General features: G+C 42.0%; 1 protein-coding gene across 2 annotated transcripts in view; it reads left to right on the top strand.

Moving 5' to 3' along the window:
- The window catches only part of LOC138882126 (uncharacterized), a 31,544-nt gene that overhangs the window by 15,779 nt on the left and 1,083 nt on the right, over positions 1–14,682 (top strand). Inside the window, exon 2 of one of the 2 annotated variants that reach the window (XM_070162503.1) lies at positions 50–14,447. The exons of the other annotated variant lie outside the window; for it this stretch is intronic. Coding sequence (XP_070018604.1) covers positions 5,612–6,352 — 741 coding nt within the window. The 5' untranslated portion in view covers positions 50–5,611 and the 3' untranslated portion in view covers positions 6,353–14,447. The remainder of the gene's footprint in view (positions 1–49; positions 14,448–14,682) is intronic. 2 annotated transcript variants of the gene reach the window in all.

Genomic DNA, 14,682 nt, shown 5'->3' with positions numbered 1-14,682 from the left:
GTTTACAAAAGGGTCCACTCGAGTCAACCCTAACCTTAACCTTCCACAGGAACAGAATGAATACCATCCAGGATCCGCCAGAAGTGGTCAGGGAACATGCCCAATTGCACTTGCGTATGTGGTGGAATGATCTAGATGAAGATGGTCAGAAATGGGTGAAAAAGCAATTGGGTGCTCTTATAAATATTTTTGAGATCAAACCACGGGAAGATATGATCAAGGCTTTGGTAACTTTCTGGGATCCTGTCCACAATGTCTTTCATTTCTCGGATTTTGAGATCACCCCTACTTTGGAGGAGATAGCCGGGTACATTGAATTCGGACGGGATTTGAGGAAGCAACAACTTATATTTCCAAGGGCTCTATCGGTGCACAAGTTCTTTGACCTCCTGAATATCAGTAAACAGACAAATAAAGAACGTGTGAGCAATGGGTGTTGTGCTTTCCATTTATTATACTCCAGGTTCGGGCACTCTGCTGGTTTTGAAATGCATGAAAAGGGTCTGAGCAACAAACAAGACAAGGGCCTTTGGCAAATTCATCGTCGGTTCGCATTTATTGTGGCATTCTTGGGAATCATGGTTTTTCCAAATGAGAAAGGGATGGTGTATATTCGTATGGATAGAATTGCACAAATACTCACTACCAAGGAAGATCATACACTTGCCCTGTTGGTGCTGGCAGATATTTATCGAGCATTGACCTTATGCAAAGTAGGGGCTCAATTATTTGAAGGTTGCAACATCCTTCTGCAAATGTGGTTGATCGAGAACCTTCGCCATCATCCCAAATTCATGAGTTATGGTTCGAGCCCGAATAACTTCATCACTAGTTACGAGGAGAGGGTAAAAGATTATAACGCATCAGAAGGGTTTGAAGCATGGGTCTCTCACTTGAAAGTTTTTAACGCAGGTCAGGTCGAGTAGACTATAGGATGGCTCATGAGGACAGAATTCATCTATATGACTGCTATCAAAGGCTACCTGAGGTTAATGGGTGTAAGGAGTATTCAGCCATATGCACCGTAGAGGGTCTTGAGGCAATTGGGAAGGTATCAGATTGTGCCCGAAGATGAAGATCTAAGCACCCAGGTCATAGAGTTACATCCAGAAGCTGCATTGCTTGAGGCTGTAGTTTAGCGGGATTGGAATAGCTGTCGGTATCTAAAAAAATGGCACCCAGGTACCAGACATCGCCAAGGGGGAAGTAGATCCAAATTATGCTGCTTGGTTTGAGAAAATGTCTTATGTAAATAACGAGCCAGAGCTCGAGAGGCCTACCAAAAGGCCTCATGTTCAAGCCTTTGATGATAAAATTCAGGAGAGGTTAGCCTGGGGGAGAAGGAAAAGGAATATAAGGCCACCATCCATGATTTACGAGAAGAGTTGAGAAATGTCACCTTCAACAATGATTTACAGGCACAAGAGGCCGAAGGTGAGAGGAGAAGATTGGTGCGAGAAAATGAAGCTCTCAGAGCTCAGGTTTGACAGTTGAAAATTAAAGCTGAGAACCCAGGCCGAAGCGGGAAAGATGAAAGACTCATTTATAACCTTACTCAAAAGGTACGTGACTATGAAGATGACCTGCAGAAAGCTGAGTCTGAACTAGCAAAAGCACAGGCAAGGTTGGCTAAAAGCACCGAAAGGTGTGCAACTTTCGTTCAACAGATGAAAGACAGATATGAAAAAGGGGTCACAGGTTGGGAAAAGACAATTGGCAACCTCAAGGGTGAAATGGCTAAACAAGCCAAAAATTTTAAGGTTGAAAGAGAACATTGTTATGCCTTAATGGCACGGCTAGAAAGTGACTTGCAATAACTCCAAGAGCAGAACCAGGTAGCCGAACAAACTTTGGAAGCCAGAACTGAACAGATTGGGCATTTGTTGCAAGAGAAGGGCATTATAAGAGAGCGAGTCAAAAGGATCGCCAACTACATCGCGATGAAGTGCAGTAGCTACGAGGATATGACTGAATCTATGTTCTTCGCTACTGTGATGATTTTTGTTCACCAGGTAATGGAAGATCTCTACCACCTCCAAGAGGATTTAGCAAGTTGGCCCTCGGCGAGGCCGAATGATGCCCCACGGGTCCCAGGGGAAATTGAGGCACTGATGTATTCGTGATTTCTTGAGTCTGTATTTTCTTTCCGTTAAAGTCTGCCAGTTTGTCTTGGAGTCTGTATTTCTTTTATTAGAGTATGTGGGTTGTTTGTTTTTCGACTCTATATTTCATCTTTCATCAGAGTCGGTTAGTTTTTGTTTAAGTCTATTTCCGAGTCTTATTATGAAAATTTGAAAATTCCAAAAATGTTTTATTATTTTCATCTCCAAGAACTACGCTTGGTCTGATTCATGCGGGGTCATGATACGTAGACAATCTACATAGGATTCGACCGTAACCAAATGAAAACGAGAGAAAGAAAATAAGAAGAAAAATAAAAGAGTAAAGAAAAGAAAAAGAACGGAAAAACAAGAAAGAAAAGAGAGAAAATAAGAAATCAAGAGAGAATAAAAACAAAGAGAGAACAGAGGCAAGAGTGACAGGAAGGAAAAGAAAAGAAAGAAAAAGGGGGAAGTTTGCAATTGAAAGTAAGAAAAGGTCGGGATGACGTATGCAACCGAGTAAATACATAATAGAGATGGTTAACTGTTTAGGTGCATTTATGCCCAATGTGCGGTTACCAATCTGTTAAAGCCTAATCACTAACAAGGTTGTTGTTTGATGTATTGAGTCCAGGCAGGTGGTTAGTTGATTGGCATTCTGACAAGTCACTCATACAACACCCGATCAAAAGACAGGCTGAATATGGCCAACCAAGAACCAGAGACAAGTATTGTTGACCCGTCAAAGAGGTGGAAGAACTAGATGTTAATGCAATGAAGGAGGAGATGTATAAGTTAAAGCAGCAGATGGCTGAAATGTACCAAGCCTGGGCCAAGGGGCATCCACCACCGGTTTATCCTGCCAACCCTGCTTATATCCCACCATCGGCCCAACCTCAGGAGCCTCCTACTGTGAACTCATCTCTAGCCTTTCCCCTCTACCAACAATGCTATGGTGCCATTTCCCATACTTCTCAAGCTCCACCACCCAAACAAGTCCCATACCCTCCCCCACTAATTACGCCTGTTTTTGTGGCACCTCCACCTTCTACACTACACCGATCTTCCAGTGAACCTCTGTTCCAAAATCACGACAACCAGTACTATCCCCCTGAACCTACCTTCAAAGTTCCAAAACCATATTCTTGCACCCCTCATCTTGATCTCCCGGCAGAGACCGAGAAGCTACCCAAAAAATCTCGAGCATGAAGAGATGATCAGAAAGGTCAAAAGCTTAGAACAAACGTTCAGAGATATGAAGGGGTTGGGAGGTCAAATAAGTGTGGCCTATAAAGATTTATGTCTGTTCCCAGATGTTCAGTTGCCAGCAGGGTTCAAAATGCCCAAGTTTGATCTGTACGACGGGCATGGTGACCCAGTAGCACACTTAAGAGGATTTTGTAGCAAGATGAGAGGAGCAGATGGAAGAGATGAATTGTTGATGGCGTATTTCAGCCAAAGTTTGAGTGGATCGGCATTAGAATGGTATACCAGACAAGATCATAGTAGGTGGTACACATGGGACGATTTGGCCCAAGCTTTTGCCTGCCATTTTCAGTACAACCTCGAAATTATCCCAGACCGTCTGTCATTGACAAAGATTGAGAAGAAGCCTGGTAAGAGCTTTAGGGAATATGGATTCCGTTGGAGAGAGCAAACAACGAGGGTTGACCCTCCGATAAAAGAAAGTGAGATAGTTGATTATTTCTTGCAGGCTTTGGAACCCACTTATTTTGGTCACTTGGTGTCAGCAGTAGGCAAGTCCTTTAATGAAGTTGTAAAAATGGGAGGCATGGTTGAGGAGGGACTCAAGTCCAACAAGATCATGAGTTATTCAGCAATCAAAGAGACCACCCAGGCCATTCAAAACGGTACTGGGGGTGTACTTGGGAAGAAAAAGAAAGAGGATGTTGCTACAATTGAGTCGAGAGCTTAGATTGGATCCAGGAACATTCCACGTTACTACAACCCGCCTCGACCCTACCTTCAAACTTACCCCCACACTCCATATAGTCCACCACAACACTACTACCCACCGCCCAATCCCCATTTTTCCGTCCATCACGCACAAACCTATACCCAACATCCCGCTCACGAACAATGGTGTGCGCCGGCTCCACAAAGTCCATACCTAGATCCACAAAATTCCCATCCACCCCCAAGAGCCTACAGAAATCTCCCTGGAACAGGTTTTCGGCCAAATCAAGCCTTTAAGAATGAGAGGTTGCAGAAGCAGAAGACTTTCACTTCTTTGGGAGAATCATATGCTAGTCTATTCCATCGACTGGGACAGTTGGGTATGTTGAATCCGATCGAGGCTAAACTGCCAAATCCTCTTCCCAGAAATCTTGACTACTCGGTAAGTTGTGAGTATTGTTCAGGGACCTCGGGTCACGACATAGAGAAATGCTGGAAGTTGAAAACAGCTATTCAAGAGCTCATTGATACTAATCGGATTGAGGTCCAAGCCCAGAGGTACCCAACATCAACCAGAACCCGCTTCCGACCCATCATGAGATTAATATGATTGAGATAGTGCATAAGGGAGGGGAGCCTAAGAAGCCATCGCAAACTGTCATGATGGTTCATTCTAGTGAAGCCAAGCCATTTGAAAAGTCAACAAGTGAGAAGTCTGTGATTAAGTTGAACGGGGCAAATAATGAACCATCCGTGAAGGTTAAGAAGGGGTCCACAAGTGACGTTGTAGGAAAACATCAAAGAGCAAAAGTGGTTGTGCCAAGAGTGACGAACAAGCATATGGTAATTGTGAAGGGCGCCTGCACAGATCCTGTCATTATCAAACTGGTAACTCAATTACCCATAGTCAACAGCAAGGCAGTCCCATGGAATTATGAACGAGTGACAGTGACTTACAAGGGGAAAGAGGTTAAAGAAAAAGTGTGTGAGACTCATGGTTTGACTCGATCGGGGAGATGCCTTGCCCCTGAAGAGTTGAGAAAAGCTAAGACCTCAAAAGATAATCAAGTGTTCGTGAAGAAAGCGGTGACCGAGGAAGAAGCAGAAGAATTTCTGAGAAAGATGAAAGTACAAGACTATTCCATTGTGGAGCAGTTAAGGAGACACCAGCTCAGATCTCGCTCTTGTCATTATTGATCCATTTAGACGAACACCGTCGGGCTTTAAGGAAAATCTTGAACGAAGCCCATGTTCCTGACAAAATCTCAGTAAACTACTTGGAAACGATAGCTAACAAGATATTTGAGGTAAACAGAGTCACTTTTTCTGATGATGAGTTGCCCGTGGAGGGTACCGAGCACAATAGAGCCCTCTATCTGACGGTGAAATGTGAAGATTCCGTGGTTACTCGGGTACTTGTTGACAATGGTTCCAGTGCAAATATTTGTCCTCTTTCCACTCTGAACAAGTTGAAGGTGGATGATGAAAGAATTCACAAGAATAGTATCTGCGTTCGGGGATTCGACGGGGAAGGAAAAGATTCAGTCGAGGACATAGTGCTCGAGCTTACAATAGGGCCAGTTGAATTTACTATGGAATTCCAGGTACTCGATGTGGCTGTTTCTTACAATCCGCTGTTAGGACGACCCTGGATTCATGCTGCCAAAGCGGTCCCATCCACTCTGTATCAAATGGTTAAGTTTGAATGGGATAGACAAGAAATTGGTGTACATGGCGAAGACAATTTGTGTGTTCCCAGTGATGCCATTGTTCCATTCATAGAGTTTGAAGATGACAAGGGGCTGTGGGTTTATCAGGTTGTTGACACGGTATCGGTAGAGAAAATCCCTGAAGGGAAGTGCGTGACGACTCCAAGGGTAGCTGCTGCATTAGTCATGGTAGCCGTTGAAATGTTGAAAAATGGTTTTGTACCAGGCAATGGTTTGGGCGCATCTCTGCAAGGTATCGTACAACCGGTTTCTCTTCCTAAAAACTTGGATACATTTGGTCTGGGGTTCAAGCCTACAGTCGCAGATGTGAGAAGAGCTAGAAAAATGAAACAGAGAGCATGGGCCCTTCCAAAGCCAGTACCGCGTCTTTCTCGATCATTTGTCAGGCCTGGTACCATAAAACGCCCAATGATGTCGGTTCCCATTTTGGTGGTTGATATGGATGAAGATTTGATGGAAAGGTTTGAGAGGATATTCGCCGATGTGAACGTGTTTGAAGCTGGAGAGGGTTCTAGCAAGGCGAATGTGCAATTTGTTGGGCCCAGTGCAAAGATTGACAATTGGGAAGCTACTCCTCTCCCCACCAGGAGAGAGTTTTGGTAGTTTGCTTTGATTTTCTTTCAATTTATCTGGATTATTCCAGGGTTGTAATTCAGATTCTATGTTCCGTCCGTTTGGATGTATAAACCCCGTTATCTTTAATTTCAATGAAATGCAATTTCTCTTTTCCTGTCTTCCTGATAGTTTTATTTTTGTTTTCCTTTTTTCCTTGTACAGTTCTTTTTATGCTATCTTCAATGATATGACATGCATGCAAAATCTCCGGCCTAGCCTTAAAAGCCAATCTAGTTCTGAAATAGTAATTCAAGAAATAGAATGTGATGTTGAATCGGAATTTGACGAGGATGAAGCATTTGAAGAGATTAGTAAAGAATTAAGCCATTTTGAAGAAAAACCCAAGCCTAACCTGAGTGATACAGAAGCAATCAATTTAGGGGACCAAGATAATGTCCGGAAAACTAAAATAAGTGTCCATCTTGAACCACAGCTCAGAGAGGAGATAATTAAAACACTGCTAGAGTATAAAGATGTTTTTGCTGGTCCTATGACGACATGCCAGGTCTAAGCATTGGTTTGGTGGTTCACAAATTGCTCACTGATCCGGCATTCCCTCCTGTCAAGTAGAAGTTGAGGAAATTTAAAACTGATATGAGTGTAAAAATTAAGGAAGAGGTCACCAAACAGTTTGAGGCCAAGGTCATTCGCGTCACTCGATATCCCACTTGGTTAGCCAATGTAGTGCTTGTGCCGAAGAAGGATGGCAAGACCAGGGTGTGTTGATTATCGAGACCTCAACAAGGCGAGTCCCAAGGATAATTTCCTACTACCAAACATCCATATATTGATCGATAATTGTGCCAAACATGAGGTTGGTTCTTTTGTGGATTGTTATACGGGCTACCACCAGATCTTAATGGATGAGGAGGACGCGGAAAAGACAACATTCATCACGCCATGAGGAACATACTGCTATCGGATCATGCCATTTGGTTTGAAAAATGCTAGGGGAACCTACATGAGGGCAATGACGACCATATTCCACGACATGATACACAGGGAGATCGAGGTTTATGTGGATGACATGATTGTAAAGTCTAGAAAGCAGTCTGACCATGTCAGAGATCTGAGAAAGTTCTTCCAAAGGCTTTGCAGGTACAATCTCAAGCTCAATCCTGCAAAATGTGCGTTCGGTGTTCCATCTGGAAAAGTTGTTGGGATTCATAGTCAGCCGACGAGGTATTGAATTAGACCCATCAAAAATCAAAGCCATCTAGGAATTTCCGCCTCCAAAGAACAAGACTGAGGTGATGAGTCTGTTGGGAAGATTGAATTACATCAGCCGGTTTATTGCTCAGCTCACAACAACTTGTGAGCCTATCTTCAAATTGTTAAAGAAAGATGCTGCAGTCAAGTGGACAGATGAATGTCACGAAGCATTTGATAAGATAAAGGGGTACTTGTCAAACTCACCTATGTTGGTCCCGCCAGAACCAGGGAGACCTTTGATTCTGTATTTGACAGTCTTGGACAATTCATTTGGATGTGTGTTGGGACAGCATGACATCACTGGCAGGAAGGAGCAGGCCATATATTATCTCAGCAAGAAGTTCACATCTTACGAGGTTAAGTACACTCATCTTGAGAGGACGTGTTGCGCCCTAACTTGGGTAGCCCAGAAGCTGAAACATTATTTGTCCTCTTATACTACTTACCTCATCTCTCACTTGGATCCATTGAAGTATATCTTCCAGAAGCCTATGCCCACAGGTAGGCTCGCAAAGTGGCAGATCTTGCTCACAGAATTTGACATTGTCTACGTGACTCGGACAACGATGAAAGCACAAGAATTGGTCGACCACTTGGCTGAAAATCCTGCGGATGAAGAATACGAACCTTTGAAGACTTACTTTCCTGATGGAGAGGTAATGTACATTGATGAGTTGGAATAGATTGAAAGGCCAAGATGGAAAACTTTTATTTGATGGGGCTGCTAACATGAAAGGCATTGGAATATGAGTGGTACTTGTTTCTGAAATAGGGCATCATTACCCTATTACGGCTCAGCTTCAGTTCTACTGTACTCACAACATGGCAGAATACGAGGCATGCATTTTGGGTTTGAGGATAACTGTGGATATGGGTGTCCAGGAAGTCTCGGTCTTAGGTGACTCGGACCTTCTGGTACACTAGATTCAGGGAGAATGGGAAACACGAGATTTAAAACTCATACCATACCAGCAATGCTTGCATGATCTTTGTCAACGGTTTCAATCAATAGAGTTCAGGCATATTCCGAGGATCCACAATGAGGTTGCCGATGCTTTGGCTACTCTGGCGTCAATGTTACATGATCCAGATAAGGCTTATGTAGACCTATTGCACATTCAGGTCCGTGATCAGCATGCTTATTGTAACATGGTGGAGGAAAAGCTCGATGGGGAGCCTTGGTTTCACAACATCAAGGAATACATCCGAAGGGGAGTATATCCGGTACAAGCCACAGGTGATCAAAAAAGAACAATTCGTCGCTTGACAAGTGGATTTTTCTTCAGTGGAGGAGTTTTGTACAAAAGAACTCCAGATCTTGGGTTATTAAGATGTGTAGATGCCGAACAGGCCGCGGCTATCATGACTTAAGTACATTCTGGAGTCTGTGGACCGCATATGAGTGGGTATGTGCTGGCAAAGAAGATTGTTCGGGCAGGTTATTATTGGCTCACTATGGAGCGAGATTATATCAGTTTCGTGCGTAAATGTCATCAGTGCCAAGTGCATGAAGATTTGATTCATTCTCCACCATCTGAATTACATACGATGTCTGCACAATGGCTTTTTGTTGCTTGGGGAATGGATGTCATTGGACCGATCGAGCCAGCAGCGTCCAACGGGCACATGTTTATTCTAGTGGCCATCGATTATTTCACCAAGTGGGTAGAGGCTAAAACATTCAAGTCTGTAACCAAGAAGGAAGTAGTGGATTTGTGCATTCAAATATCATTTGTCGGTTCGGGATACCAAAGGTGATCATTACGGACAATGGGGCTAATCTCAATAGTCATCTGATGAAAGAGGTATGTTAGCATTTCAAGATTACACATAGCAATTCTACCCCATACCGCCCTAAGGCAAACGAAACAGTTGAGGTGGCCAACAAGAATATAAAGAAGATACTTCAAAAAATGGTGGAAGGTTCTAGGTAGTGGCATGAAAAATTATCATTTGCATTGCTCGGCTATCGTACTACTATCCGTACTTCAGTAGGGGCGACTCCTTATTTGTTGGTGTATGGAACCAAAGCAATGATACCCACAGAAGTGGAAATCTCATCCCTTCGAATTATCGCGGAGGCTGAGATCGATGATGAAGAGTGGGTCAAACCCGCTTAGAACAATTGAGTTTGATCGATGAAAAGAGACTGGCAATAGTGTGTCATGGCCAGTTGTATCAACAGAGAATGGCAAGAGCATACAACAAGAAGGTGCCTCCACGAAAGTTTGAAGTGGGGAAGTTAGTATTGAAACGCATTCTTCCTCATCAAGTTGAAGCAAAAGGAAAGTTCGCCCCAAATTGGCAGGGGCCGTTCGTCGTGACTAGAGTGTTGTTTAATGGTGCATCGTATTTGATAGATGTAGAAGGAAAATGTGTAGAAATGGCTATCAATTCTGATATAGTCAAGAGATATTATGTATGATTGTACTTGTTTGTATTTGGCATGTTTCGAATATTGAAATGACGAAGGCATTTTGTTCTGCTATCTAAACACTTTATCCCTCGTTACCCCTTTGAGCCTCATTTATTTTCTTTCATACCCCTCATTCAGAATCGATAGCAAATATCGAAAACACAAGCGTAAAGATAAGTAAAGAAAGGAGAGAAAAAGAGAAAGGAAAAAGAAAAGAAAAAGAAAAAGAGAAAAAAAAAAGAAACAATAAAAGAAGAACAAAAGAAGAAAAGAAGAAAAAGAAAAGGGAAGAAAATCACAACAAACAAAGTAATTCCTATGTCATGAACTACGTTCGACCTGATTCCTTTTAAGGATACGTAGGCAGACTCACAGTTCGGTCCCATCAAAATAAAAATCCAAAAGTTCCCAAATAAGAAACTGGGGCAGATGTTGTGGCTGTTATCAGAAACCTGATTCAGAAGGTTGTAAATTTGAACCCAATCAAATAATTTTGAGCTTTTTATACCCTTCCTTTCTAAACCCATCCAAAGCCACATTACGGTCCAAAGAAAGACCTTCCGATCAGTCTTCGGGAAATGCCAAGTCAAGCAGGTAGCGGTGATTCACGTCAGGGGCAACACTCTGGTCCAAAGAAGGAAAAGAAGTCAAAATGAGAGTCTTATTGGTGAAAACCTCCACGGGCACCGTAAGGCGACGGGAGCTGAGAGAAATCAAAATGAGAGAGTCTTATTGGTGAAAACTCCCACGGGCACTGTAAGGCGACGGGATCTTAGAGAAATCAAAATGAGAGAGTCTTATTGGAGAAAACCCCCATGGGCACCGTAAGGCGACGTGAGCTGAGAGAAATCAAAATGAGAGAGTTTTATTGGTGAAAACCCTCACGGGCACCTTAAGGCGAAAGTGAGTTGACAGATGAAGGAATGAGAGAGGCCTGCTGGTGAAAACTTTTCAAGGCACCGCATGACGAACAAGATCGGGATTAGAGGTGAAGAAATCAGGTCATGGAAATTCTGGGGCAACAAAGTATGGCAACTGAAAGTTGATTGGTTGGACATATTGGGCCGATTAATCCAAATTGCATGTCATGACCATTGGAACCAGTTGTTCCACTCAGATAAGTCTCTTTTCTTTTTCTCTTCAGATAGTCTTCCAGTTTTGGGTTTCCTTATCCTTAACTCTGAAAGTCATTGCATTTAATTTCTTTGGGTTTATTTCTCTAAGATGTTCCCAATTTCAGTTCTGTTTAAGCAAATAAGAAGGAATTTCAAAGCTCACTACCAGCTTCAAGATTGCAAAGCACAGTGCGGCTAGAGCATACCAAAGATAGTATGATGTAAAAAGGGATAAAATACCAGCAAGAGTTCCATTGGCAAGATAATTTGATGGGAAATGCAGAGGTTCAGTTAAAGGGGTCAGAGATGCGAAACAACGGTTCGGGAATAGAACACTCGGGTCATTCAAGTTATGGGTTTTTTTTGAAAGTCAGTCGGAAAGTCAAGCAGTTCAGGGCCAGCTCAGAGAAGCCAGTCAAAACAAGATAATGCAGTGGAGAGACCTTCAGCAAGAATGCCATCAACTAACCACCACATTTTAAAACTGACAAAATTTTCTTTGATTAAAACATGGGGCAGGAAATTTCGATTGTTTCAGAGAAACCTTTCGTGGAGAAAGACAGTCACCAAACATGTTTGATTTTTTATTTTCAGGACCCTCCTGGAAAATGGGACCTAGTTGAAATGTTCAAAAATAGCATAATTTAGCATAAATGCATCCCAAAGGAATATAAGTCGGCGTAGAAGTTTTGCATGTTCGAGATAGGATTCAATTAGGAGTTCTCAGGACCCTCCTGGATAATGGGACTTAGCTTTAAAGTTTTGGTTAGATAGCAACATTTAGCGTAAATCCTACTGTAGGGTAGTATAATCCAGCTATAAAAGCTGTCACTCTTAAGATAAAATTTGACATTGGATTTTCCGGACCCTCCTGGATAATGGGGAGTAGTTTAAGACCTTCTTAGATAACAAGATGTAGTAGAAGTCATTCCTTTAAAAGATATAGCGTAGATCTAAATTTGTCGTTTAGTTAAGAGCTGTCAGGACCCTCCTGGATAATGAGATGTAGTTTTAATACCTTCTTAGACAACAAGATTCGGCGGGACCCTCCTGGATAATGGGATTTAGCTTTCAAATTTATAGATATATTTGGTAACACGATTCAATTAACACTCACAGATGTGCCCAGTTACCAAACTGGGGCAAAACGTTTTCTTTGTTTTGTCTATTTTGTTGAAATCAGGAGCCCGCCTGGAAAATAAGGGAGTACAATTCAAGTTTAACAATCAAGAGCCCGCCTGGAGAGAAGGGAATACATTTCAAATTGAAGTCAGGATACCCGCCTGGAGAGCAGGAAATACATTCAAGTTTAGCAATCAGGAGCCCGCCTGGAGAGTAGGGAATACATTTCAAGTTGAAGTCAGGAGCCCGCCTGGAGAGCAGGGAATACGTTTAAGTTGAAGTCAGGAGCCCGCCTAGAGAACAAGGGAGTACGATTCAAGTTTTGGTTTTCAAAATTCTTTGATATTCGGCAATGTGATTTGTTTTACACTTACACATGGGCCCACATACCTAAACTGGGGAAGAAAATTTTCTTTGTTTTTGTCTATTTTGCTGAAGTCAGGAGCCCGCCTGGATAGCATGGGAATACATTCACGTTTCAAATCAGGAGCCCGCCTGGATAACATGAGAATACATTCACGTTTCAAAGTCAGGAGCCCGCCTGGATAGCATGGGAATATATTCACGTTTTGGAGTCAGGAGCCCGCCTGGAGAGCATGGGAATACATATCAAGTTTAGCAGTCAGGCATCCACCTGGAGAGCGAGGAAAAACATCTTAGAATACAATTTGACTTTAGCAGTCAAGCGTCCACTTGAAGAAGGGGAAAACATCTCAGCTTACAATTCAAGGTGGCAACAAATGGATGCCACCGAGAGAATAAAGGACAACAAGGCAACAAGAACTACAAGATAAAGTTGAAGATATAGATAAGACTTTTGTAATCCATAGATCGTAGTCTAGTCTAGCTTCTTGTTTTATTTTGACATGGTGTCATAAGGGGGTTTAGTAAGCAGTAACAGCAGCAGCAGCAGCAATAGCGAAATCACAGCTTCATAGTAGTCCCAGCTACCAGACATTCCCGAACTACACTGACCTGATTCCTTTTTAGCCAAGGATATGTAGGCAACCTCAAAAGCAGGGTGCGGTCAACTCTTTAAAAAATGCTTCCCACGGAGTATTCAAACAGACAAAAATCGCTCGTATCCTCTCACTTTATCTTTGCACGAAAACTCTTCGTGTTTCCGGGCAAAGAGGGGCAACTGTAAGCACGTGATTTTTTCCCTACACGAATTACTCCCATAATTTCAAAATAAAATAATTTCTTTTCATTATTTGCAATTTTGTGAATTTTGTGGCATTTTATGTTAAATGTTTGCATTTGTCTGTGCATGTTTATTTTATTAAACTAATGAAAAATACAAATTATGTACATTTGCATTTAGGATTTAATTTGACATTTTAGGATTAATTAATTAATTAAGTTGTTTTATAAAAAGGAAAACCATAAAAATAGTTTATTTTTGCGCATTTGAATTTTGTCGCTTGCTTTAATTTGGGAATTAAATAGTTGTGATAATTATTTAGAGTTAGTTAATTTAATTTGATGAGATAATTTATTTAGGAATTAATTTGGGTTTATGTTTAATTTTAATTTCAATTTAAAAGGAATTAGAAAAAAACTAATTTGAAAGAAAGGAAAATAATTGAATAAGAAGCCTGGGCTTGGGCCATTCTTGTTTTAAAATCCATAGGCCCAAATATTTTGCCCTGAAACCCGTTCAGGCAGCCCACGACCCGCCCCTGATACCCGGTCCGTCCCCTCCCCCAAATTAAAACGATGCCGTTTTGGATTGTGTAATCTGAGTCGTTGATCTCCACTTGATCAAATGGCTCAGAACTGAAGCTCCAGGTGTATTTAAGTGTCCGAATAACCCTACCCCCCTCAGAATTCCCTTCGGTTCATCACCCTCATCAGAAAACACCCCCGAAACCCTAATCTGCCGCCCTAACTCTCACCACCTTAGACCGGCGGTGCCGCCTCTGTTCGCCACCAAAATCACACCCTGGAACCTCCACGACCCCCTCCTCCCAAATTCTGGGTCAGTTTCCCTCAAATATTGCCCGATCCTCTCGAATACTAGATCAGAAAGTGAAACCTAAAATCCCAAGATTTCCGAATCAAGATTTCCGAATCAAGATTCCATTAAAGATTTTAGGTCCCTTTTGACTTTACTCGCGTGTTTTTGATAAAGAACACACGATTAATCTCAAACTGAGCCGAGATTTGAAGACTTGAAGATCCGTCACCATTCTTTACTGGTTCGAGTGGTTTTTAGGTATTTTGTTCTTCTTTACCTTTCGTTATTTAACTTATGTTTTTTTTGCTATCTTCTTACCTTCTTCTACTTTGTCTTTTAGTTTCTGATTTTAATTTCTCATTTTGTTATACTGCCTATATCTGCATGTTAGATTCAAGTTGTGTTTGATTATTAGTTGGGTCTTGTCTTCAAGTACATATAGTTTGAATTTTCATTTTTGTTTTGGGCTCAATTTTGTGCCGAGTCATTTAAG

This window comes from Nicotiana sylvestris, chromosome 11, assembly GCF_000393655.2.
Source record: "Nicotiana sylvestris chromosome 11, ASM39365v2, whole genome shotgun sequence".
In the NCBI taxonomy this organism is placed as follows: Eukaryota; Viridiplantae; Streptophyta; class Magnoliopsida; order Solanales; family Solanaceae; genus Nicotiana; species Nicotiana sylvestris.
The sequence above is the reverse complement of the archived record's forward strand: the minus strand, read 5'-3'. Positions and strand labels throughout refer to the sequence as shown.